The sequence below is a fragment of the Electrophorus electricus genome, chromosome 12 (assembly GCF_013358815.1).
Source record: "Electrophorus electricus isolate fEleEle1 chromosome 12, fEleEle1.pri, whole genome shotgun sequence".
Taxonomy (NCBI): Eukaryota; Metazoa; Chordata; class Actinopteri; order Gymnotiformes; family Gymnotidae; genus Electrophorus; species Electrophorus electricus.
In genome coordinates, this window is record NC_049546.1 from 8,047,447 (window position 1) to 8,074,078 (window position 26,632).

The window sequence follows — 26,632 nt, forward strand, 5'->3', positions numbered from 1 at the left end:
AGAGAGAGAGGCAAAGAGGGAGAGAAGTGACACAAAGCAGACAGAAGAATGGATCTTACCTCTCCTCTGACACTCTGGCAGCTGGAGGCACCTTGAGCTGTGGGTGAGCCATCTATGTAGTTGCTTCCTGTGTCATAGGCCCCTGGGCACTGGCAGGCACACAGCATGTGCTAGCAGCTCTGGCTGCACCTTTTATTGCTAAGCTGCACCAATACACTTTTGAGCTAAAGAAAAAAAAAGGGGGGGCGGGGATGAAATGAAAGCGATTTGCTATTAAAGAGCTGCCCAAACTCTGGGAGTGTCATCTTTAAACTGGGCAATGAGCCATATAGGCTGACAAGAATAATGTTAATGCAAATGGTAATTTTTTGGTCAAACATCAACTGTTCAACAATAAAATATTTCACTGTACTGGCACATTTCGATGTGCCTGTGATTGTAACTGACTGCATTAGAATGTTATAAACCTTGTGTATGAAATCAAGCTCACATGTATGTGAACATATAAAGATTACCCCTGCACACACACACACACACACACACACACACACACACACACACACACAAGCACATGCATGTTAAACAAATTATACTACAGTAGGAATGTGCTTTTCCCTGAGTCAGGATTTACTGATTACTAATCAATTTACTAAAGATGGACTCATCCCTCATATCCCATTATACAGAAAACATCATATAACATTGTACCATGGAAAACCATACAGTACTGGTCAACCATTGGAAGTTTATATTGAAAATCAGATAATCAGATATTAATGCATCTCCCCATCACCAACAGAACCTCCTCACTCTTGTCTTTTGGTTCACTTTATGGCCTTCTTCCTCTTTACATTATCTTCATAATGCTGCTGTCAGCCATGGTTAATAATTAAGGCTGTAGCCATCAGTTCATCCATCTTGTGTGAATGTGTACTGCTTTTTGTCAGACAGGGCCCAGTAACAGTCCATGTCTCCATATGGATAGCTTCTATTGTCTATCACACATAGTGGATTCAGTAAAATACATGTGAGCATATATATATATATATATATATATATATATATATATATATATATATATATATATATATATATATATGTGTGTGTGTGTGTGTGTGTGTGTAAAAGATTCCCCACTCGCCCTCTTCTAGACATTCTCTTTTTCCTTTAAGCTCAGATCCTCTATTAGAGGTCTGGGACCTTGAGGGTCCTACGTAGTATCTCAGCTGTTTCCAGTACTGCAGTCTTCTGGACAGAGATCTCGGGTGTTGTTCTTGGGATCAGCTGGAGCCATTCTTCCAGTCTGGGGAGATGGTACGATTTCTGCCATCTTCTGCAGTTTTATCCATTACTACTATGTCTGGTTGGTTAGCCATTACCATTTATATATGTGTATATATATACTTATATATATATATATATTAGACTATATGCTATAGTATCTATGGTATGTAAAAGTGTTCTCACAAAGCACTTTATTCAAATATCTTGCAAATGTACATTTAGACACCACCCTAATAATATCCAGTCCTATTGTTACAAACAGCCCAGTAATTACTCACGGTTTGGTAGAGGTTTGCTGACACATTTTGGGCAGCAAGAGTTTTTTTTTTTTTTTTGTTATAATTTGTTAAGTGGGGTCTGACAAAGAAAGAGAAGTGAAGGGCATTTGTATTGGTGAAGAAAGAAAATAGAACAACATAACTGTAATCCAGAGTAGCAGAATATATGGATTTTACTGTTTTTTTATTTTACAAAATTCAGCAAAATGTATCTGTCTGGCAAAAGTGAACTACTTAACAACATGTCAGCTTTACTCATTCTAAAACAAACATAAATCAATCAAATACATGGTTAATACTTACCATCAACTAGACTCTAGTGCAATCAACTGAAAGTACCGTTAACAAAAATGCTAATGTAGTGATAACTGTTGTACAACGGAAGAAATGTATAAATATTCATATGGTGAAATCGATGTAAAACGTTATTCCGGAGGATCAATACATTTCATATCTAAAATATATCCAAATTGAAAACTCTTATTTATGGAGATGTCAGGAAGCTTTTGGAATAAAAATTCCACAGGAAGAAACAGAAAGAAAAATGTAATGCTAGATAAAATGATTTATTCAATAAGAGTATCCTATTTCTGGGCTTGATAAGGCCAAAGGACTTCCTTTATTGCACATATGATATCTTCCCTGGCTAATAAAGCCATTTCCAATAAAGGAAATAAGGGGAAAGGAAAACATTTGAGAACTGGGGATTATCACTGAACTATTCCTGCATCTGAATTCTACAATGAAGAGTGACTTTGTCCCAAATGGGAATGTAAAAAGGATGCTCTGACTGCTCTCTCTATGCTCTTGTTCATATAGACTATTCCAAAGGTGACTGAGTAAAGTCTTTAGAAGTTTACAGTTTGCTCATTTACATGGATGGTTGACTTTTGGCTTTGATTTCACCAAAGACACAAAGGACCTCACCTAAAGCATGGTGGGCTGAAAAAGGTAAAGCCCCAGAAAAACCTTCAATGCACCTTGACATAGATTCTACAAGTTTCTGGACCTGTATAGGAAGGGATTTATTTTCAAAAGATATGGTGGTTGAGAGAGCCATCTAACACAGTGGTCCAGAATCTCCTATTGATGTGCAGGGTTGAGACTTGGTGACTGTAAAGGCCACAGCATATGATTTACATCATTTCCACACTCATCAAACCACTCAGTGGTTACTCATGTCTTGTGGATGGTGGCATTGTGGACCACTCCCAGGCTAGAATCAGGATACAAACGTCAGCATAAGAGAAATCTGATCAGTCAGAGTAACTTTGCATTGATTTGCAATGACCCTTCCTTCACTTTTGGGCCAAGTGAACTTAAAACATACCATGCTAATACATAAGTGCCAAAGTCATTGAATGGGTAGGGTTTTTTTTACCTGTTTCCACTATGCACATCTTTCACATACATCTAAATACCGATGTTTTTAATTGCTGTTTCTGTTGAAACCCCAATCAATTCAGCAGCCTGACATACTTGCCCCAATAATAAATCCTCTTTCAAACCTTTCAAAATTCTTTTTTTTTTTTCATCTTCAAAATCCTTGATCCAAAATCAAGGTGAACAGGGCCTACTTATCATTTTTACAAAAACCACTATACTGATGTCATCATACAGTACACCTGTCTGGAAGCATATGCACACGTCTTGTTTCTTAGAGACAACATAAGGTTTACGTGCTTATGGATATGCAGAAAGAGTTCAGAAAATCTGCAATTTTTGTTTATCAGGTGAAGGTTTTGCCAAAAGAAGTCTCTTTTTGGAAATGGAAGAAAACTGTTTTGTTGAATTGCTTTTAAAATATCTGAATTTGTGTCAATTTGTGAATGTGTTGATTGAAAAAAACCTTTAGCACTATAACACAAAGCTAAACTCAGATGCTCAAATTGTGAACTCAAATGGTGTGTTTTGTCATATATTTGAATAATTTTGCAATATTTTGCAATTAGATATCTATTTTAGTTAAGTAATTGTCACTAGTTTTTTAATGAGAAAACGAGACTAATTGGTGAATACATTTTAGTTGTCAAAGGACTTGTTATGTAATCTTCAATGTGCTTAATGACTCCTGAAATGTCCTTTATGAATGCTTTAAAAAATATTAACTATTGTTACTTCAGGTTTGACTGCATTACTTCATGTGCCTCACCTGGACACCTCTGTAATATTCCTGAAAATAAATGGAAAAAACAAGTCTTTCCTGTAATTGTAGGTGGACCACAAATGCACCAATGTGCAAAAGAACTGTTTGTGCATGTGTATCTCTACATATCATGCATGTTCTAGTGTTCTTCTAGCAATATGATGTGTACTTTGAAAGCTGCTATGAACATTTGATAATAGTGGAACAGGGAGACATGTACCAAAACGAACCTCACACAAACAAACACTAATATATGTGTCCTTGTATGTGGACCTGCATGTGTGCATCCTCGCTCCTTCTCAATCTCTCTGTCCATCTGTCCTCTCCTTTTCCACCCCTCCTCTTTTTCCTGCTGCTGTAGCCCTGCGCTAGCAGCCAGGCCACCTGAGGTGGGCGTGGCCTTGCTCTCACACCGGATATGATCTCACCTTTCAGCCGCTCCCACTCCCCACTGCCACCCCCACCCACAACCCACAACCCTGCACTGCTGCATCAGCCTGCGGCAGCGAGGTGAAGCACACACTTTCAGTCCTCACGCCGCACGTTGTCGAGCGGGCCAGTTCACACTACACGATCGATGGTACTCAGGTTAATATATAAGGCTCATCAATCATTGATGGACATTCATGCTTGGCATCTGAGAGACCTAGAGCGTCTCAGTGGTGCTATGGGTGATTTTCCTGTCAGGCATACTATACTGAGAAATTTTTTTATTGTTTACATTTGTTGCTGTTTCAAATAGGCCTGACTTTGTGCTTAGGACATATTGATTGATTGTATAATAAATTAGCAAAAGTGACAAGTGAAAGGTAAATGTAATTTAGTGCATGCATTGTACCATCATGAGACTGCATCAGACATATGAGTTTCCATACTTGGAGGATAACAAATTGAACGAATCTGTGCAGGGAACAGCAACCCCATAGAGCTGCACTGAACTGTGCCAGTGGTTATAACAGTCTCTCTCTCTCTCTCTCTCTCTCTCTCTCTCTCTCTATTTCTCTTCGTCTCTCCCCCTCTCTCGCCCTGTTAAAAGTAGTCAAGGACAGGCAGGTCAGAAGACTGCAGCACCCCTCAGGCTCCTGCGGTACTCCATGAAACTCAAAATTCAGCATTTTAGGGTGCTTGCATGAATATGAGAGTTTGTGAAAGGGAGACACAGAGAGAGAGAGAGAGAGAGAGAGAGAGAGAGAGAGAGAGAGAGAGAGAGAGAGAAATAAAATACAGAGTGAGAGAGAAAAAGAGCTGTTAAAGTTCAGCATCTAGCGTACTGGTGCTGTTACATTAACGAATAGTACTACTATCACACCAAACACTGCAAACGTTTTAACAGAGGCATCTTAAAATATTCTGAAAACAATTTTCTGAGTCATGTGAATCCACTTTAAAATTTTGAACAATGCATTTATAAAACATCAGTAGTTTACAAAGGAGGCAAAACAAAGAGTTGGAGCTTTTAAGCAGTCAAACTAGAATAGCTTCATACTCTGATCTGAAGTATGCAATGCTATAACTGGCATATTAATTTCAATCTTAATCCTGAAATTCAACTGACATTAATGTATTGATGTTCCTTTAAACTCAAACTGGTCATATTGGAATACTTCTCAGATAAAACTGTGGGCATAATTTTTTAACAGTTGCTAATCTCATTTTTGGAGAAATAAGGCAGATTAAAGGTGTTCCCCAGTGGCCAAACAATTTTTTAACAGTTTGAACAATAACGGTATGTTAAGGTCTGTGCTAATATATACTGTATTGACAGAATTTTTTTGCAATATTCAACATGCACTGCACAGGTGTGTGATGCAAGAATGTGTATATATGATAAAAAAATCTACAGAATGCTCCATTAAAAATGCTGGCCTGTGTTTGCACCTCATAATATACTGCTTAGGCTAGCTGATGGTGTATGTAAGCAAAGCCACCCCCTCCTTCCACAAACCCTGCTGCTGAGTCACTGTCACTGGCCTGGAATATGCCTGCACTACAAACATGCTCACCTTCCTCCATTAGTGCCAGATCAGCACCTGAGGAAAAGTGATTGGGGATATGCTCTAGGGCAAATACACAGAAAGTAAATCCCTGGAAACATACTCAATGTTGTTATTTCTGAGTGTCTGGCATCTGCAGACTCATTTAATATACATAAAATTGAAAGAAATCAACAAGAATCAATGTGTGTAGTCCCACTGACTCCTGACTATATTTGCTACAAGTGTGTTAACACTGCAGTGATCTAGAATGTCATATGGAGAATATTGCAGTGATGAGGTCGCCTTATGCTTTGTTAGACACTAGTCCAGCAAGATTAGACTGGGACAACGAGACTTCTACAGACGGTAAGTAGTCTGCTGCCACCTAGTGGATTCAAGACTCCGATTCAAAATTGCTCTTAAGGCTTATAGTGTTATTGCTATTACTGCTGAATAGGTAGCTATTTTTATTAAATGTTCTGAACCAAATTTGTATAATGTGAATGCACAGTTGCATAAATATAGGTAATCATAAAGGTTTCAGGATAGCACACAAGTTTTAGCACACAACGGGATAAGGGGTCATTTATCTTTTAGTTAATTCAGAGTAATTATAATTTTCTTGTCTCTTTAAAAATTAGAACTTGATTTTGGCGGGGAATTTAACCAATCCAAAAAAGCGTGGAGGGCGGTCGATATGACGTCCGCGGAACTATATAAATGGTTGCGAACGGTACTTTCTTCAGAGTACATTTCCTAACCCTACTTTCCGCTGGGTTCTTGTTCGGCGCGTTTACTGTTTTATCTCTAGCTTTCAGTAAACAACAGGAACCTTTCCAGTCGCTCCGGTACATAAAAAAAGCTTGGAGAGTACTCTCTTGTGCTCAGTCTTTCTGGTTTGAACGTTTTGTGCTGTGGACAGCAAGGCTGCCGCGAAGAGTTTTCCTCTGCTGCACAGCGTTTCTGAACTGGAAGGGTAGAAATTGAGTAGATTAAACTGAGTGTGGCTCGTCTTTGCTAATCTTTCAGTGGTCATGCAAAGTGGCCTGCGCTCAAACATGCTTTACATAAGCAATCGTTAACTTGCTGTTATTGAAGTTGCTCGCTACTGTTGTTTGCGTGATGTTTATTCCTATATCTCATTGATTTGAGCCACCATAAATTGTGTAGCCTAACGATTTTACTAAGGTGTTTCCTGGCATCTGGGTATTTTGACGTGTAGGAATGTTTCATTTGAATAAACGGGCCAAAGTTCCATCCGTGAATAATGCAGTGGGACAGATTTTGAAAGCTTAGCTTGTTTTTGGTTGGTCTCTGCCTGAAAACATGCAGGTCAGTGATTGGCAGCTAGCTAGCATGGCTAACCCAGCTACCAATAAACGAATTTGTTCTGGGGCATACAGCTGTATCTTGTTAGCTCCTGAACTGTAGGTTAGCAGTGAGTGATACGGACAGGTTTCCCGTCGATCGGACGACTTGGTTACAATTTATCAGATGTTGTCCAGTTTTTCTGTGAAATGGTGTGGATTATTGTAGATAGTTTCAGATCTCAGTCGTTTTACCTGATTTCAGGCTTCGACTGCTCAGCTCGTATGCTCACAGGAGTTTCAGGGTGGGTGTGTGGGTTTTTATTTTTTTCTCTCTCCAAAGAATAAAACTGCCAGTTGCTTGTAATCACAACCTAACCTGTTTCGAATTTTGAATGTTATGCTGAGGCTACACCTAGCTACAGGTTTGAATTTGCGTTCGGAAGACAGGCTGATGAGTTTTCTTAGATCTTTGCTGCCCGAGTCTAACTGAAACCTGATGACGTCCACTAGACTTAGGCTAATGCTTACATTAAAAGACTTTTAAATGCGACTCTTCTCTTGGACAAATAACGTGATTACTTTCAGGAATGTTTTTGAATATGTGTGCTGTAGTGGCCAAATCTTCCGCCATCCAGCTTGAACACGAGTGACGGGCACAATCTGAAAGACGTCTTTCTTTCGGTCGTTAATCTATGCATATGTATCACATATGATTTGGTTAGCTAGGCCTTATAAGTAACTGCAATGGCATAGACTGCATTTTTGATAGATAACCTACCCGAAGCTGATGGTCCCTTCACAGCTGCATGTTTTTTGCAAGATATGCTGACTGATGAGTTAAGGTAACAGAGGACAGCCTGTGAGATCCAGTGATGAGATGTGGCTCCTGTAGGATACCTTGTAGTGAAGGTATAGAGTAGCTTGCAAGTTACTGTTAGTAACTAATTCAGTAATGTTATTAGTCACCTATGTTGCATCTGCCATGCATCTACATTCACTGGCCACATAAGTACACCTACCTTATAGCTGCCTCTTGTACTTTTACGGTATATTGCCCTCTCTAATTAGCCAGGCACTTTGTTCATCACTAGCATGGTTCTGACCCCTGCTATTGCATACTACTTGGGCGGTAATCAATTATAGGTATAGCAGTGACACTGATGGTTGTGGGTATTGCGCTATTGTGATGTTGCTGGAGTTAGAAAATGCGTCACTCACTGCCAGGTTAAAGGTTGTGAGTGGTCTGCCACCCACAAACACTCAGCCGGCTGCTGTTCTGTAGGTGTGACTGACCATTTGAAGAGGTGGAGGACGGCACCGCTTCTGTAGTATCTAACTACAACTACATTATGCTTCTTAAAGTAAATGTTTGTAACGTTTCAAGACTGAAAACCTGTTCGATTCGGTCTAGCTTTCATTAAGGTTCAAGACACTGTTTTTAGCTCCCAGAGACAGCATTGCGCTGCTATCACCCAGCTTTGATTTTACGCACCTTATGCCTTCGATTCATTAATTAATACATCAAAGGTATTTTTCTTTTTTTTTTTCATTGTTTAGTTGTTTTTTTCTTATCTATTTAGATCATGTCTACTTAATTTTATAATATTTTCTGTTTAAATAATTTGTTGTATGTAACCTTTTTGCAAGAAGCTTCCTGAGGTGATATTTCTCGCGATGTAATAAGCTTAATTATTTAATTCTTCTACGTCTGTGTAAAGCACTTTGAACTGTCACTGCCTATGAGAAGTGCTTGATGCAAATACCTTGCATTGCCTAATAAAATATATGGTGTATATATTGCAAAGTTTTTTTGTGGTTCACGTATTTTTTAAGGTAATGAAACCTATTTGATTTATTTGAAGCCTATACTGATTGCCATGTGTCAGTATGTAGTTTAAGGAAGAGCAAAAGGTTGGATGTGATACGTCGAAAACTAGTCGCGCAGCCAAGCCTGTTTTATCCTCCGTTAATACAAAATGGAAAATTAACTGACGTTCGGGCGGGCCTGCATTTTTGTTTTTATTTAACGAATGATGGATAATCAAAACAGCTAATTTTCACGAACAATATAATTTTGTTAAAAGATGCAAATGCTTAATTTCAATGCATCGATTTGAGGAGGAGCTGTCCATGGTGGGGTGCTGATGCGGCCTTAGGAGAAGCTACGATGGCGACGGGGAAATGGCTGTTGTACACGGGTCTCTGTCTTTCTCTTGTTGCCTTGTGTTTCCTAACAGTCGCAATTTCGTCAGACCATTGGTACGAAACGGACGCTAGGAGATACAAGGAGCGCTGCCGAACTTTCTCGAACCGTCGGAGCGACCCAGGTTTCATTTACATTCCCAACCACAGCCTTCCACTGCGTTCCAGTCGAACGGCGCTGGACCGATTGGAGAACCGACGCCTGCTGAATCGGAACCGGCGTCAGCTCTTTGCAATGAGCGCGGCGGATGAGTGCAGTAGACGGTACAATTCGACCAACATGGGGTTGTGGTCCAAATGCTATAGACTTGGATTTGACCAAGACATCGAAGAACAAATTCAAGAAGGTGAACATTAACGCTAGCTACGACCATTTACATGTGATTGTTAATAGTCTATATCAAATCTACGATCGACGGGGCCACGTACACTGAATTAAACTAATGACAGCAATGGTTAGCAATTATCTTCCTGAGAATACTTGCTTTGAGCTGTATACCATATGAGAAATTGTTAGATTCGAGACCACCAGTCTTGGCAGTATTCTAGATCTCGACAAACATTCTTTAAATCTGCCATAGATCTTTTCGGGACTCATTGTAATCACTAGCTTTTGGACAGTTTTAGGCTCATCTACATTTGGAATAAATAGTATGTCCAGATAGGCAGAAATTTAAATCGTCAATTGGGACCATTACTCACCATGTGATTTTACACACGATGAGTAAGTGTCCTTTCATTTGAATTGTTATTAAGAGATTTAGACCATATGATCAGAAGCAGAATTAAGTCAAGAGGCCATCTGTGTAGTTTAGTCATACTTATTATGAAAATCTCTCTATTATTCCCAGCTCTGTACAATATTTTGTATTGCAATTTGTCAGGGATGACGTGCAGCTAGTTGCCCTCTTCTGTGTACTACTGGTACCTGATATAAATCACTGAAACTTTTCTTTAAACTTCATTTAGGGACAATTGAGCGGTGCTCCTACATTAAGTATTACTATTCTTCATCGTCATTGGTGCGGAAGGACTTGTCCCACAATACTACCAGGACCATTCAACAGGATGACTGGCATGCCTTGCGTAAGTCAATCACTATATACAGAAAATAACTCTAGAGAAGCCCTATTTAGCATTAGAATTTTTATGCAAGTTTATAGAATGTTTTTATATTAGGTACAAGAAGTGGAAAAAATAGGTATCCATAATCCAAAAGTGTTCACTTAGGAGTGCCAGTGGCTTGGATGTACTCCATTGATGTACATGCAGCATCTCTGGATACAATCTTAAACCTTATTCCCCAGATCTGCGCCGGATGACGGCTGCCTTTATGGGCATGGCCCTGGCAGTCATCCTGTTTGGCTGGACTGTGGGTCTGCTGGGTTGCTGCTGGGAGCAGGGCTTGATGCACTATGTGGCTGGCCTGCTTTTCCTCATGGGAGGTTAGGCTACACTAAGTGATCACCTCTTCTAGAGCCCCTTGGAATCTGCCCAGGATTTGTTGTCTTTTCCAGTAGTTCTTGCTTTTATGCCGTTCTGTTTTGTGCTAACCATTTTGCTTGATATGCTCATAAGTGATTCTTTTATCTGCTCATAGGCACCTTCTGTATCATTGCTCTGTGTACCTGCGTGGCTGGCATCAATTTTGAACTGTCCCGCTACCCTCGTTACCTGTTCAGCCTGCCAGATGACATAAGTCATGGTTACGGCTGGTCCATGTTCAGTGCCTGGTGTGGGCTTGGTCTGACCCTCATTGCTGGTTTCTTCTGCACGCTGGCACCTTCCATCCAGCCCCCGCCCCCAAGCCGCACCACCAACCCCAAATCCCGCATGGAGAACGGGACGGTCTGTTAAACAGCAGCTCAGAGAGAGATGAGATGTGAAAGAGCACTTGGAACCAAAACAGGAACTAATCGACTTCCTGAAGGGAGCGAACCCTGCATGCTCCACGTGCGTTTGTTTGAATACCCACAGCTAATGTAAACAACAACAACATGACTGTAGGCCGGTTGTGGCTCTATAGGGACCTCCAACATGAAAAACACATTTGTACAGATGTATAAAAAGCGTTGATCCTGATGTAACTTTGGGCCATCCTCCATGGAGCTGTTTTTCATTTTAGTGTGACTTATCCACTTTATTCCTTTGAGAAAAGACTGAAAAATGTCATTTTACTTTTTACAAGATAATTAAATTCACCTGTTACATATATATCTGCTAACAATGATAACTTGTCGATAACATTGTGCAGTTGTTTTAAGAGTGTCAATTACATCATTAGATAATAAAACAATTTAATAATTGTTCTACCTTATCATCTTTTAACTTGTATGAAGCGGAGAAAAAACAATGATTAAAACAGAGGAACTGAGTATTCAATTTTATTTAGGATTTTGTTGTTCCAGACCTGCAGAAAAGGAGTCAATTATTTTATTCTTTTCGCTCTTCACTTCGTGTTAAATGTGTTATCTCAGCAGCATGTTAAAACCAAAAGGTTGGACTATATTGACTTTGCCTGAAAGAATGAATGATTGTGTCTGATAAATACTGTTTAGGATGGGCCACACAGTAGAGGGAAAGAAAAAAAGGGAAATGATTCGGAGGCCCTGAAATAGCCAGAAGTAATTGTGTTACTGTCTTTAACGATGCTCACATTATCAGCAATCTCGTCTTTGTCTTTAAAACCATCACCCTTCTTTGCTATCTCTATCCTTCCTTGGCTACTGAAACCTGCATCACTGACACTTAATATTGATGGGTTTAATGAATGTGTTCTGCGGTCTTGATGCTTCTCCCTCACTAGGAGCGGAGAGACTGAGTGCCACACAGTGGCATCTCAAGTCCCCTGTAGATCGCCTGCTAGTGAGTCAGGACCTGAGCCCCCAGCATTCAGTGGGGAAGCGCTCCACCCTCTGATACAGAGGTACAGCAGTGACTCCCCCGATGCCGCGTGGGGGCCCTCGGAACCCCCTCAGGGGACCAGAGGCCGCTGCACATGCACCGCGTCACCAAGTCTCGTCTGTGGACCTGTGCCACAGACTCGTGAGGCAGAGACGCCGGTGTGCTGCGTTGACTCCTCTGAGATGACCATACATTTTCAGTCATCTCCACTTTGACAGAATAGTTGCAATCCCCATCACTGAGCAGACCGGCACATTCACAGTGCTGGGTCGGAACAGCAGCCTAGGATGGATGGGAAACTGGTGGGCGAGACACTTCAACAGTCTAGTTCTGTTCTCTTTAACCATTAGTTGCATTTGTGCACTTCAAACATTCAACGTTCCTCAAACCTCCTCTCCTGCATGTGTGTGTGTGAGAGAGTGATAGCCATTTCTTTCACCAGAACCATCTGCATTAGTTAGGAGCCTCTGTATGAGCCAACCTAATCATCACCCTCACTAGTTTTGCTCCGCGTGTCGTTCCACACCTTACAAGGCGATTTAAAGTGTGCCTCAAAAAAAAAAATGCTGTAAGGAGAGGGGTCAGACGAATAAGAGCTTATGTTATGTTATTAATGATGGGGATATTCTGCAGCCTCACGCGTTGTTACAGTTAAGTTAAAAGGAAGGGAGGGATGTGGATGGAGCTGGAGGCTTGTCCCTAGTGGCGGTCCATGCCGGCGCTCTGTAGGAGGTCCGTGGCGGTCTGCGCCGGGGGTCTGAAGGCTGTCTGGAAGCCTGGGGGTGGAGAGTGGAACTGGCTGGGAGTGAGTGTAGGGGGCGGGAGGTAAGGGGCCCAGCCGGCTCTGTGCAGCGAGAGCTGGGCCGCTGCGTCCAGCAGGCCGGTGTGCTGTGCCTGGGGCGCTGCCCCCGAGCCACCGGGTCCATCTGCCTCCGTCAGCGCCTGCAGGGATTTCAGCCAGTGGGGCGGGCTGTCGTCCTGGAGACAGTCCAAACTACTGCCCGCAGATGCTGGGACACCTTGAGTGGTGGGAGGGAGAATTGAGAAAGTAAAGTAAGTTGGTCATTCTTTCCCATGTGCTAGTTTCATTTCATCATGCAGATGTTTTTGTTTAGGGTTGTTTTATTGTTGGTGTTTTCATGTTGACGATCTCTTTACAAAAAAATACATTTGTTTGGCTCTAATGGTTTAGTCACGTTAGTCATAAGAAAAAGTCAGCAAAAATCCAAGTACAATGGAATTTTTACATAAAAAGATTACCCAGTCACAGACAAATACAGACAACAGACACTGCAAGCACTACAGACAATCCCCTAATAATAGGGTGGTTAGTTTAGCACTAGTCCTCACATGGTTACTGATAACTGTCTATAGCATATGAGGAAAACCACTAAGGCATACCGGTGATGATGGCTGGGTCCATCCAGCTTGCCGTGCCGTCCCAGCTCAGACTGTGCGAGACCCCTGCTGACCCTGCCGACACCCCAATGTGATTCACGCTGGAAGTGGAGGAGGAGGAGGAAGAGGAGGTAGAGCTTGGGAGGCCTCCGAAGTTGATGTTGATGTTTGGCAGGAGAGCTCTCAGACCGTCCTGCCATTCTTTCACGTTGATGCTTTCTGCTGAGCTACTGCTTTCTGTGAGGGAAAAGGAGCACAAAATCTCTCATGAGGAGGAGAACTGCAGCAGCTTGGGGAAAACACAACTGACACGTAAAAGCCCCAAGCACAGCGGGCTGGGAAAGAGTCCAAAAACTTGATATTTAGAGCACTGGGTTACACTTGTACAGCTGTGCGTATCCCGGGTGTGCGGTTCCCTCCCCCCCCCCTCCAAACGCACGCGCACGGACATGCGCACACAGGGCTGTTACTAGCACAGACTACCCCAGTACTGCACTGTCACAACACTGGCAGCCTGTCACAACATCAACACTGACTGCCTTCTATGCACTTTCTATTTGTATTACTATTTAAGATTAGGTTAAAATGTCATTTTATTTTTATTGTAGAGCTGTGTACAGCGCTTTGATAAACTCAGCCTCTCCTTGTCCCCACCCTCCTGCTCTCTCTCCCACATACTCTGTATTAACTCTGATAAGTTAGTCTATGTTCCTAAATGACCAATACGTATTATTGACATCAAGCATTTAATATGGGCACTGCAGTCCAAATTCCAATACTGGAGGGAATCGTCTGCCTCTGCCCCTCCTCCCCAACACACGAAGCTCATGCTGGTTGCCAGGCTGAGCACATGGAGCCTACAAGTCAGCACAACACTAAACTTTGACAATGGCAAGCGACAATGAGTCCTACACTGAAGGTTGATCAGCTAATGTTTACATTTACAATGTTTTTAGTGTTGGAAATTATAAACCAGATAATCTTTTTATAACTCTGTCATTCAGGGTTCAGCCCCCTTAAAAACTGAAATTTTCCGCAATCCATATTTTTTCAAATAAATTCTCTCACATTTTGTGGCCCGTTTCACTTAAGATTTTTTTAGGGCTCCAGCAAACAATCTTTCAAGTTCTCCCCTTCATTTGAACCAGACTATATTTACCATAGACTGTATTTGCACTGGAATGCAGATTGTGGCACGAGGGTTTTCCTCTGTGCCTCAAAGTTGGCTAGTAACACAGTTAGATATTCTCTGAAGTTACAGAATAGGTGTATCAGAATTTAGGCTGGCTGGTTAACATATAGGCATATAGGTGTTCCCTAAAGTAAGTGATGACTCATTATGAAGTCTTTGGTAAATATTATGTCGGTGCAGCAAATCACATCACTAATATACACACAAAAAAGACAAAAGAAACTGTTTCATAAATGTTATGAAGGTAGCTAGTCAATTTGAATAGTGAAAACTGGAAAGGCAAGTGCATCGTTTTGATTATATGGATGCGCAATGTCTCACTCATAAATGGCTGCATGCGAATTAAGTCCTATAGATATACATTTGGCTGCTTGTAACGAGGTCAGTGACTGGTCCTCATAATCTAACTGTGTAAGGCAGATGAGTGGGAAAAGCAGCCAGTAGTCATCTTATTGCTCTTCAACTGCAGTAGGCTATACTTGCCTAGTTACACCACATTCCACGTCCATGCCAACCCACTTTCTACATATGCAACTAAATGTTTGAGATAAATTTAAATCACTTTTGCAATTCTTTATATGTGTATTCTAAGCTTCACCAATTGTCTTTTTCACTGGATTTGGTTGAAATTTGTACCAAACATCCAAAAAACCCTGAGGATAATTTACATGTATTCACATAAATAATTTGTTGCTGAATGTTTTACAGTAATCAAATTAATAAACAACAAAAAGGTACTCAAATGAAGAATCTTAACAACTTCAAAAATTAATCTCTCTCATAGTTTTCACTTTCTTGCAACCAAATTTAGTTTCTGTTTAATAGTAACACAGGTCTACAACACATGGAAGTTAACACAAACAGAATTTCTTTTCTGGAATGTAGCTTGTTAGCTAAATTGGCTACAAAGGTGAACATACTGGCTGTAGCACTGTTGTCACAGAAGCATTTACTTCAACTTAGAAAGTTTCCTTAATATCTGATGACATATAATTGTAAATGTATGATTTAGTACAGTAAAGCTGCAAAGTCAATATCAACTAATTGTACAATGTTAATGTTAGTGAATAACGATAAGAGTTTAACTCTGATGCTGAATGTATGATCCCTCAATCAAGATGAATTTTGCATACATTTTCCAAGAATCATAAGGGCGTATCCTGAGGAGGCACAATAGACTAGACAGGAGGTATTACCACAACAGTCAGAAACATTTAGAAGAAAACCTGTAGGGAAGCTGAACAGTTCGATTAGCAGTGTGATTTAGCTATTCAGAATATTTCCAGGCTTCAACCAGTGCTGCTATGGCAGCAAGGATGAGAGAGATCGCTGTAACGTTACCCAATGAACAGAGATATGTAGGAGAGGAGGAGAACAGCAGCCAATAAGCTTCTGGGGGAGGCAGCTAGGACTGAGAACCAACAGCTGAGATGGGTGTTAAAACGCATCTTGGGTGACTGGATCACGGCTAGTATACAAAGTGTAAACGTCCACCAAGACGCATTGTGATTAGATCACTCAAACCATGTGCTGAGGTGGTCAAGGACACATTCGACCACATATATTTTGTAGTGTACAGGTTATAGCGTCCTGATGTGTCCCTGACATGGCAGTAATGAAAACCTAACACAAGTGGTCAGCTGGATGGCTAGGAGACATGCGATGCAAATGAGAAAGTGCTTCAGCTGTCCACTTCTGATCCGATCACCCAACATGCATTTTAAACCTAAGTGTAAGCACATCCTCAAAGATGTAGAAGCAAGGCAGGCCAGAAAAGTAGATTTTTCAGTAAAAGAGCCTCATTTCTATTCTACCGTGCCTTGTAAACCCCCCCCCCCCCCCCAACTCCCAAACCAGACAGCCATCATGACAAACTGAATGACATTCTGTGGGAAACACCGCAAAGCGTCCACTCACCTGATATGGGTATCCCCCCGAGGCCTGTGCTGTGGTGCTGATGCGGGCCACTTGCGTCTAAGAAGTGGCTGTGCGTGAGTGCTGTGCTGGCCATGTGGCTCACGTGCGTGAGATTGTTGCGGGTGGGCAGGCCCATCCAGGGGTGGCGTGAGGTGATGTGTGGCGCCAGGCTGAAGGAGCCAAAGAGGCCGCGGTGCAACGGCTGGGGGCCGCGTGGTTGTCCGTTGGGGATGGCAGCTGTGTGGGGTGGGAGTGTGGGTGAGCAGGGCGGGGCCTCCTGCACAGAGAGCTCTTTCTCAATGAGGTCGGCCAGGGCCTTCCGGGTTACATCGAAGGGGTCGAAGCCTAGGTCGTCATCTTGCTGCTGCTGTTTGGCCGAGGAACCAAAACCAAAGGCAGCCTGCCAGTCCGTGGAGGAGGCGACAGGGATTGTGTCTGGAAGGGATGCACATGGCGTTACTGAGAACACTGCAGGACAGGCATGCTTTGTGTTTCTTTGCATTTCTGACTGAACAGAGGCTTTGCTGCAGTGTTCAGGCTTAACACGAGCTCTGCTGGGTTAACTGGAGGGCTGGAGGATCAAGGCACTGCAGTTTTGTTTTCTCTCTGCACTAATTCAATTCACTAATGGCTTTGATTATATAGCTGACGATCTGAATCATGCACTATAAAGACAGAAAATGCTAAGCTATGCATTGCTGTTGATCTCTAGAACTGGACTGTCATACCCCCTGGTCTGGGATGATTTAACTGTGAGTCACAGCAAACACAGCCAATGCTAACATAAGTACAGTGACTGGAACCAGTTTTCTAGTTTCAATCCTGTAGTAGTTCAGAAATGGCAGAGTTGAATGCATTCACTGCTTTGACACACCCCATTCAATACATCAAATAATAAATAAACAAACTAATGAATTAATTATATAACTCTACATCATGTAATTCAGGGTTTTTAGGACCTGAACAGGTCAATTCCAGCAAAAACAGCTTTGGCCCCTCTTGACTCCCACTGTCCTCACTCAGGTGAGGGGATGTACCTGAGGCAAAAAGGCTGTGGGGTTCGGGGGTCATGGGCCACTCTGAGCCGCCCTGCGGTGAGCTGGGGAAAGAGGGCAGTCCACTGGGGAGGGGGTTGGGGTGCCTGAAGTTGCTGTTGTCTGAGAACAGAGACTGTGACTCGGCAGCTGCTCCCTCGAAGGGGGAACGTGCTGTGAGGTCTGCCATGCTGATGGGCACCACCAGACTGGGCTTTGATAGCCCAGGAGGCGGTGAGGGTGAGTCACTGCTCGGAACCTGCAAGACCACCAAAACACAGCAAGATCGAATCACTGTCTACAACTGCACTACACTTGAGATTAGCTGACAGAAGAACAGGTAAAACACCTCCCTCCTACACAAAGACAATCTAAACCATCTTTGAGCTGTAGTTCATACCTGTTGTGTGTTCTCTCCGTTCCCTATACTTACAGGTTCCGTTGGTTTTTCAACAGGACTGAAACAATATGAAAAAGGTAAGTGGTTAAGGTAGTTATCAACTTGTAAACTGCACTCACGTGAACAAAGAACTTCCCTGCCAACCGCTGCACTTTGACACTGCTTGCATTAGTCTGTGAGGCTGTGTACCTGGCAGGCTCTAGGGCCGAGGGGAATGCTGGGAGGCCTGGGCTCTGGTCCGTGCTGAGCTCGGGGTCTACTTCATCTGGAGTCATGTGATCTGAATCTGTCAGGCAGTCTAAAAGTGGTGGGGACTTGCGATGTTCTGTAGGTAAACCGTTAACTAATTTGCCATAGCTCTGTAGCAAGGGCCAATTCTCTTTACTGGTACTATTCTGTCTGTGGATGGAAAGGACAAATGGAACAGAGTTGGCTCACAGAAGTAAACAGACAAACTTTGTTCACAGAGATAAAAACGTATAGAGAAATTATAAAATTTAAAATTAAAATAGTGACTTAATGAAGACACGATGGTTAGTTGTTAAATGTGCAACACTACCCCCTTAAAAATAACATACCTTTGTGTAGCATTTGATTTGCCTTTTGACTTCTCCCCTCCACATGTTGATGTTTGTAGAAAGTTGGGATTCAGTTTGTAAAGATCTTGCAGGAGTTTTTGTTCATATTCTTGGTGTTTCCCAGCCTAAACAAACAATATCAAGAAACGACAGATTAATGGTATATATAAACAAACTGATTCCTCAAAATCTTTGTTTGAAATCCCAAAGCTAGATAGTGCTTCAATTTATTTTCAATTTCTAGAAAAGTGATAGTGATAAAATTGCTGCTCTTTGAATAAAAAGGGTTTCATTTTTCAGTGAGCAATGTTTGCTGCCTTTACCTGCATTTCCTCTTTAGTAAAACTAGCTGCCTCATCTCCCAGTTCATGTAAATACATACAGTCTGGCTTGGGGCACTGCATGCTTTTCAGAAAATAACTGCAGTATTTTGTTGTACCTAAAGAAGCCTTTGAAAGAAAGAAAGAAACAAAAGAGGTTTTACATTACTTTAAAACAAAGTAAATCAAGTTCCTTAACATTTTATTATGACTAAAACCATTTAAACATACCCAAACGTTAAGACATTTCACTTACCTTAAGTGTTCTACCATCGACTACCACATTGTTAACACACTGTATTGCTCTTAGGGCATCCTCTGAGCGGATGTAAGTAACATAGGCACTGGCACTAGGACCCTGTAGAGAAAACATAACAGTATACTGATTTTCTCGTTTGTTTTCTTGCATATTTCAGTTTATAGTAGTTTTTTTTATAGTATTTGAACCACACTTCTGTGGACCATGTAACTTCCATCACCTGTGAGCCTGCATATGATGTACTGTTGTTGATGACAACTTTATGTATTTTGCCAAACTTTCCAAAATATTCTGGCCGTTTAAGAACCTGAAAAATTGACAAGATGAGCATAGTAATATTTCATATACAGCATAGAAAAAACATTTAGTATCAAAATGAAAATTTTTTCTACTTGATAATGTTGCATAATTTCCACTGAATAAGCATATTAATTAATCAAGTAAACTAATTTATAAATAATATATAGTATATAGTAATATTAGTGACAATAGCCCTATTTGGACAGGATTAAAATTTACATAGGGTCCTTTTACTTTTTACAGGTGCCTTTGTTTCTGTCTGAAATATTTATTCCTCTTCCCTGAGAAAATGACAGGGCAAATTACCTACAAGTTTAAACTCAGTGCTCATGCAGTGCAGTTACAAATGTCCGTGATTTTCCAGGCAGATGTTGCCTCACATTGGGGAAAATATTTTTGACGTGATCATTTGTAAGACTCACTAAACCATTTACTTAGTCTGGATGGTAAATCTCTTCCACACCATATGCTACCTGGGAGAGCTTTTATATGGAGGGAAAAAAATAAAAGCAATGAGCAAAAGTAAGAACCAGCAGGCTTATTAAAGGGACAATTATAAATATAATTGCAGCTACTAGTTACATTGCTGAGTTCCTTAAAGGTTATTGTTTACATCCAAACTCATGCATCCATTCGAATTCATGAGCTTTAGCACTGAGGAGGGGTGAAAGATGTTTCATTACAAACCCATGTAAAACTAATCTCATACGAATAGGGCTGATGTTCCAATACCTCTCTTGTAGTTCAATTACATTCACATGAACAAGATATAGAGAAAGAGCTTTCACACAAGGAAACAAATGGTATCATCTTCTTTGCCAAATATTTGAGACAACTTAACCAAATGATTCCTTGATGAACATCTTCAGTTCCTTGTTTAGAAAAAAGGTCTTTAGCAAACAGGTATACAAACAAACAAGTTTGCACATCAAACAGGTATACAATCAAGCAAGGAGCCACTAAAGGAAAAGGTGTTGGAAAACCCATCACAACTACAGGGCTTTTCCGGGTCAAACGACATAAATGAGGTTCCACTTTATTTTTCATAGTATATTTTGTAGGTCTATGTTTTTTTCAGCCTTCTCTTCTTTCACCCTATATGACATGATTTTACTCACTTCGCCCCCCCAATTAAAATTCGAAGTTAGTAGCAGGCCTCCCCCCACCATATATCAGCACTACAAGGACATGGTGGAGACACATGATAGGTGAGCTACTCCGTCACACAGCCTCACAAATGGCAAATATCTTACTTGATGTGTTTTTGTTTAATGAGACTACGCCAACGCTTGCCACCAAAGGGAATGCAGACACTCACGTTCTCAGGACCTCCAGGAATAGAAAACAAGTGTGATTTGAACCTAAATCCCTGAGGCAGGGATAAGTGGTATCAAACTCTGAGAAAGTTCTGGTTCACTGATATGTAATTGGTCCAAATAGGCTGGGCTCAGCTGAGAACCTAATTTAGACCTTGGGTTGCAGAATAAATAAACTTTACGCCATTTTATTGTTCCAAACCAGCAATCCAATGAAAAGCATCCGAGAAGCACAAAACAGCATTTACTATCTAAATGAGAACAAATCTTAATGAGGAGACCAAATAGCCTACATAATTAAAAAATCATTTGGAGAGCCTGCAAGTGCATACATTTCTATGTGACAGTAATTACTGTGATTGGTACACACTATAGAAGCGTAATCCTAAATATAAATGAACTTTTCATGGATTAAAGTCTCCATAATAGTACTAACCAAACTCTATATCTGTAACATGAACATGAATACAGATTAAATATTTAGGCAGCTGCTCGTCAGCATCTTAGCAAAAACATCTCAAGAGTGCCAAAAAAGGGGTGTTCACAAATTAGGCATGCGAGTAACTGATTCCCAAATGAAGCCATAGGTAAGACTGGCTTCATGGCCCCATACAGTCTCTGAAATTGTAACTAAAGCAAAATTACATTAGAGACCATTTCCATTACAGATTCTGGGCTGGTAGTCAAAAAGTATCTCTCAGTGGTTGTGCAGTTACAGGATCAGAGCTGAAATGACCACACCTGACCTGACCTCTTGCCCCCGAGTCGCCTGGCCAAGCCCTGACCATCACAACTCAGCCTCTGTCCAGACCTTGCTTCCACTTATTGGGCATGTGTCCCAAAATTATTAGCAGTGAATGCCAGGGGATTTTAAAACTATCCAGAAATGACTTGGTGCTGAAGCTAGCTTTGGAAACTCAACTTTACATGTCACAATGATGAAATAACAATAAGAAGGTTATTGTTTACTGTTCATGAGACATACAACTACACTGATAAAGACTGATGCCTAGCTACAAAATACGCCAATGGAAAATATTTCATATTTCCAAAAATAAGTGAACACCCATTAACGTATATGTGAATTATATATTCTTACTTGTATTAATCTATTTCGAAGAAAATGGCCTTGAATTTTCTGGCTGTGCTGGGGCACTGCCTCACACCACATTTTACTAATTTTATAGGTAACAAACATTTATTGCCATGTTGATTTGGGGGACAGAAATAAATGCGCCTCCGACAAGGTGGGTGGAGTGGCACAACAGGGAGTGTGACATTTCAAATCCGCGGGGGCAATGTCAGTACTCAATCCATGTTGGCTTAAAACTGCACTTGCGATACCTCCTCCTCGGGTCTGGGTAGTGCAAGTACAACACTGCACTTTCCTTACTCCACGCATGCACCATGAAAACACATCCAATTTCTCACAACAGGATTTTGACCACACACAGACAGACACTCCAAACAAATTTGCAATTACTAACCAAATACAACTGATTTTATTGATTCTATTGTGACTATTAAATGTAAGTCAGACAGTGGGCATGCCATCACACATGGAAAATTATATAATTTAAATCAAATAAAATTCATCATATCACAATTATGAAAATATTCTTTTTATAATACTTATTAACAACAATAGCACAATAATAATTATTAACAATACCAACAGTAATTATGATAGTACTCATTATTATTATTATTATAATTGTTGTTCACTGTGGTGAGAGTAAAATTAAGAGATTATTATTATAATCCACCAGTGGACTGCATGCAGCGGCAGGAAGCTGTTTTTTCTTAGCTCTTCGACACACATCATTGAACCTATTCCTGCACTTTACTGCAGTTCTCCGAATGACACTGTAAGAGGTTTCATTTCAGATTTGAGCTACCTCTTCCCAGGCACATTTAATCACATCAGACCTAGGAGGTCTGCTTAACGTGCCATATATTTTAGCACGGTGACTCTGTACTTCCCTGAAAAGTATGCCTGCTTCCTCATGTGCGATTGTTTTTGGTGCTACCATTCCTAAATGCTCGCTGCCATGATGAAACTGTCACTGCACTGTGTTGCCAGCTCGTGCTTGGCTTTCACAGGGAATGACACGACTTTGTCTGATTGGATATTGCGACAGCACGTCTAACCACACCTGGTGTTCATGTATTACCCAACCTTTTTTTGTAACTGCGCCGATCTGCACCAGTCATGAAAATAGCAAATAACATTTTTGCCATGCACGTGCCAGCGTCATGGTCTTATGGCATATCATAGCGCCGTCCACAAAAACGCATCCCAATGTCTTAGGTTTCAATGCTATTCATTTATTCTAGATATCTGACCTCTTTATACACACACACACACACACAAAACGAGTCCCTAGTCTCAGCTCTGGTGTCCTTATTATCAACATTGTATCCTGCTAGTCATGGTAACATCATAGTCCTTTTAATGAATGACGCTGTTTGATCCCAAGTATTCATTCACAAAAAACCTGTCAGTTTAATTACCTAGATGTTGTTAGTGATGGCTAATTTTAGTCCCCAAACTACATATCAGATGCTACAAAATATCACTGACATACAGATTTTGAATCTTTCTCTTTGAACACTCCTTGTTTCAAGTTCTTGAGTGCTGTGTTTATAACATCACATGGAAATAACAGGATTTTATCACATAGGAAGATGAAACTGCTCTTGTACACAACTCAACCAGATTAGTGCAGAGCAGCCTAGTGTCCAAACTCATAAAAGAAAGAGTTACCAAGCTCTGATACCATGTCAGTAAAAGGTGTCGTCACGCTATGCACACATTACCTTACATTGCTTGTGTCCATTGTACATGCCAAAGAACACCACAGCAACAAATACACAAACTACTTCCATAAATTAAAGTAGTTCAGGTAACCAACATTATTGTGAAAACACAGCAGTGGAAATTTTCTACCAGTCTCCCATTCTATTGTAATGAGTAACACTAACAATCAGAGAGGGGGTGTCCAGAAAGATGTGAGAATAAAAATCACCTCCCCCTTGTTTGGATGCTAACATGCAAGTGAAACACTGACAGGCCAACTGTCAACTGGAGAAGCAGTGTGAGGCATTTTCTGACTACCAGCTGTAGTCCATGAGCTGACCAGCTCTCCTAATCTAAGTGTGACAGTGAGTGGCACTCACCTCGGGGTCAGCGAGTCTCTGTGAGAGTCCCACAACAAACACCAGGTTGCGCTGCACGACACGTACACTGGCCAGGTGTTTGCGGTTCTCTGTCACCTTCTGCTTCCTCTCATTCTGCTTCTGCTTTTTCTCGCTCTTTATCCTCTGGATCTCCTCCTGTGAGAGGGGCTTGTACACGGCCGGGTCCTCGGGGTACGGCTGCAGGATGTGCACCCAACGAACGATTAGTATGCGCTATCTGGACAATTTCCAAATATCCCCATAAAACAAAATCAAGACACAGATTGGCAGTGTGGAAATATGACAATTATTAAGTATATCATTTTATAACTGTCAGAGTCTGTCTTGGATGACAAGGCAATTTGCCTGTGTGGATAAACAAGGCTCATTCATGTGTTAGAATCACAGCTTAATCACTGATCTAACTGCAAAGTGAAAAACCGATGGTAATTTAGATTTCAACAAAGGCATAATTTGGTAGCACTGCCAGTTAAACTTCCCGTTTCTCTGGTGTTCAGGAGCACCGTACCTTTCGGCACGCTGGGCACAGGCCGTTCTCATCCGTGCGAATTCGATGCCAGCAGAAGCGGCAGATCTGGTAGCCGCAGGTGCATGGGAAGAAGTTCACGTCGTCGATCTCCAGTGGCTCCATGCACAAAGGGCACTCCATGGGGTCCTCCTTCAGCTCGGGACTACGGGACATCCTATTGCACTGGGAAAGGAGAGCCTCAGACCACAGCGGTTCACCTGAACAGGACACAGAGCATCAAGAAGGAGAGGAATAAGGACATTAGCTAAAGGTGAGATCTGGTTGGGATTGCTGTCTGTTTTAAGAACAAATGGACCAACAGCCTGCTCTGCTTTCGAAAGATCTACTTGTATCATAATTACTACTTGTATCATAATCATTAAAACAAACTGATTTCCTATATTAACAATTCACATTTAAAGACCTAATTTAAAAATTAACTTTTTAAATATCTATACATGTTTCTGTGAATATATCATGCAGCGAATATCACAATGACCAAAACTGAATATAATCAAAGTTCTTTATGGCCGACTGTGAAACTGGACTGGATTATTCATCAGTAAACACAGGAAGTTTTGAGAAATACCCTGAAAATTGGCAGAAAACCCACCATGTTACCAGTCATTGGCTATGAGTTCATAGTGATGTGCTGAGGACATTTTCTTGACCCATTACTCCCCACCAAGAACACACTGAGCAAAAAACTAAAGCTGAGTTAAAGATGTATCTTTGGAGGTGAAATAAATGCACACAGCTTCTTTCTCAGGTTAAGAAACATTATTCTACTCAAACAAATCCATTCCCAACACCTGTCAAAAAACGACTTAAAAAGACCCACCAAAGCCAGAATTTTTAAAACAATTGAATTCTAATCTCAGAATTAATTTTCTTAAAATACTGAAGGAAACAGTTAATTCATAATTCATGGTCAACTTTAAATCCAAAAAACACCTAAGCATACTGCAAAGACACAATTTCAGGTTCTTAACGTTATTGTTTGCAAATAGTACTGTCGGTATATTAAAAGAATCACCAATGGTGATTTCCAGTGATGATCCAAAACCACTAGAAATACATTGCCCATTTTCAAAAGACAACTTATCAGCAATCTGAAAAAAATCCTAACAATGTATCGGAAGTGTTCATACAAACTAATTTCGCAACTGATGCAGAGACATCTGTCTTCGGATTTCATTTGATATAGTCTATAACCTGATCCTATATGAAAACTAGTCAAACCACAAATAACGCCAACGCATTTAATGGCAGTTGGGTGGGTTGGAGTAAACAGATCGGAGTGTAATTATATTTTCCAAGAATTTCTCCTATACCAAACGCTGTGAATTTGTGTCACATCACTGTGTATTCATAACAAAAGAAACACGGCTAGTGTGTTTCACCATTACAAGCTCGCGGAACGTCAGATGTGCTAAAAGCCGGTCAGGTGCTTCAACAGCTGGGGCAGAGCTTGAACGGACGAGCGGCAACGAAAATACAGCGGATAAGCAACTACTTTTAATTCATCTACATTCAAAAATTAACGTTTAGCCTCTGGCATTTTAACCTAAATTTTTGACATAAAAATCACATCTTTTCAACAAATATTTTAACTGGCTAAGTGCCTTATCCATATTGCAATAATGCGGCCTACACTGCCACAAAGCCTGCGCCTCTCCCACTAATCGGTCCGACAGAAGAGTAGGTACACCGCCTAGCTATGTCAACCTTTGACTTCTCCCCTCAACTCACAGTTACGCTACGATTTAATAACATGAGTGGTATCGTATTCCAAACATCCACGTGATTAGCTATATTAAAACACACATTCTCGTTGCAATTATACGAAAATGACTTATAACGAACGTTAGTTTATGAATACTCACTTTAGCTAGCTTTCCAATTACAGGGATTCCACTTCACAGATAGCCTATTCACACGAAGTTGGGGCGGTGATGACTGCCTCCGAACAGCTTAGATTTCTTTATTGACTTATCCACCTCTTATTTTAAATATCGGTTTGATGTTTTCCTTTTCAGTATAACTATTTCTTCAGATAGCAGCTTCTTACCACCATCTTACACTGAAATGAGGAGGAGTTGAATACAG

General features: G+C 41.1%; 2 protein-coding genes across 3 annotated transcripts; one reads left to right on the forward strand and one right to left on the reverse strand.

The window, feature by feature from the left end:
• The first annotated feature begins 8,742 nt into the window (after nt 1–8,742).
• Nucleotides 8,743–11,502, forward strand: zgc:194665 (uncharacterized protein LOC569012 homolog). Of its 2 annotated transcripts, XM_027013863.2 has the most exons (5): nt 8,743–8,827; nt 9,365–9,543; nt 10,166–10,282; nt 10,504–10,641; nt 10,797–11,502. In XM_027013863.2, exons 2-5 carry the CDS (start codon nt 9,432–9,434, stop codon nt 11,051–11,053), a joined length of 624 nt encoding a protein of 207 aa, XP_026869664.1. In that variant the 5' UTR covers nt 8,743–8,827; nt 9,365–9,431; the 3' UTR covers nt 11,054–11,502. The 2 variants fall into 2 exon arrangements, with proteins under 2 accessions (XP_026869664.1, XP_026869663.1); XM_027013862.2 differs by lacking the exon at nt 8,743–8,827 and having other exon boundaries at nt 8,850–9,543.
• Nucleotides 11,503–11,564: 62 nt separating this feature from the next.
• cnot4a (CCR4-NOT transcription complex, subunit 4a) lies at nt 11,565–26,621 on the reverse strand. Its single transcript, XM_035532141.1, has 13 exons — nt 26,410–26,621; nt 24,524–24,741; nt 23,995–24,192; nt 19,419–19,505; nt 19,196–19,297; nt 18,943–19,068; nt 18,620–18,744; nt 18,231–18,440; nt 18,042–18,099; nt 17,645–17,900; nt 16,608–17,042; nt 13,502–13,735; nt 11,565–13,119 (listed from the first exon to the last, which is right to left on the reverse strand). The coding sequence occupies exons 2-13, from the start codon at nt 24,695–24,697 to the stop codon at nt 12,800–12,802; spliced, it is 2,325 nt and encodes a 774-aa protein (XP_035388034.1). The 5' UTR covers nt 24,698–24,741; nt 26,410–26,621; the 3' UTR covers nt 11,565–12,799.
• Nucleotides 26,622–26,632: the final 11 nt, after the last annotated feature.

Coding starts and splice junctions, on each gene's coding strand:
- zgc:194665 (XM_027013862.2), top strand. CDS start 9,162: ATGGCGACGGGGAAATGGCTGTTGTACACGGGTCTCTGTCTTTCTCTT. Junction 10,283..10,503: donor GGATGACTGGCATGCCTTGC/GTAAGTCAATCA, acceptor CTTATTCCCCAG/ATCTGCGCCGGATGACGGCT. Junction 10,642..10,796: donor CCTGCTTTTCCTCATGGGAG/GTTAGGCTACAC, acceptor ATCTGCTCATAG/GCACCTTCTGTATCATTGCT.
- cnot4a (XM_035532141.1), bottom strand. CDS start 24,697: ATGTCCCGTAGTCCCGAGCTGAAGGAGGACCCCATGGAGTGCCCTTTG. Junction 24,193..24,523: donor TGTGCCCAGCGTGCCGAAAG/GTACGGTGCTCC, acceptor CACATCCTGCAG/CCGTACCCCGAGGACCCGGC. Junction 18,100..18,230: donor TCGGCCCTAGAGCCTGCCAG/GTACACAGCCTC, acceptor ATATTGTTTCAG/TCCTGTTGAAAAACCAACGG.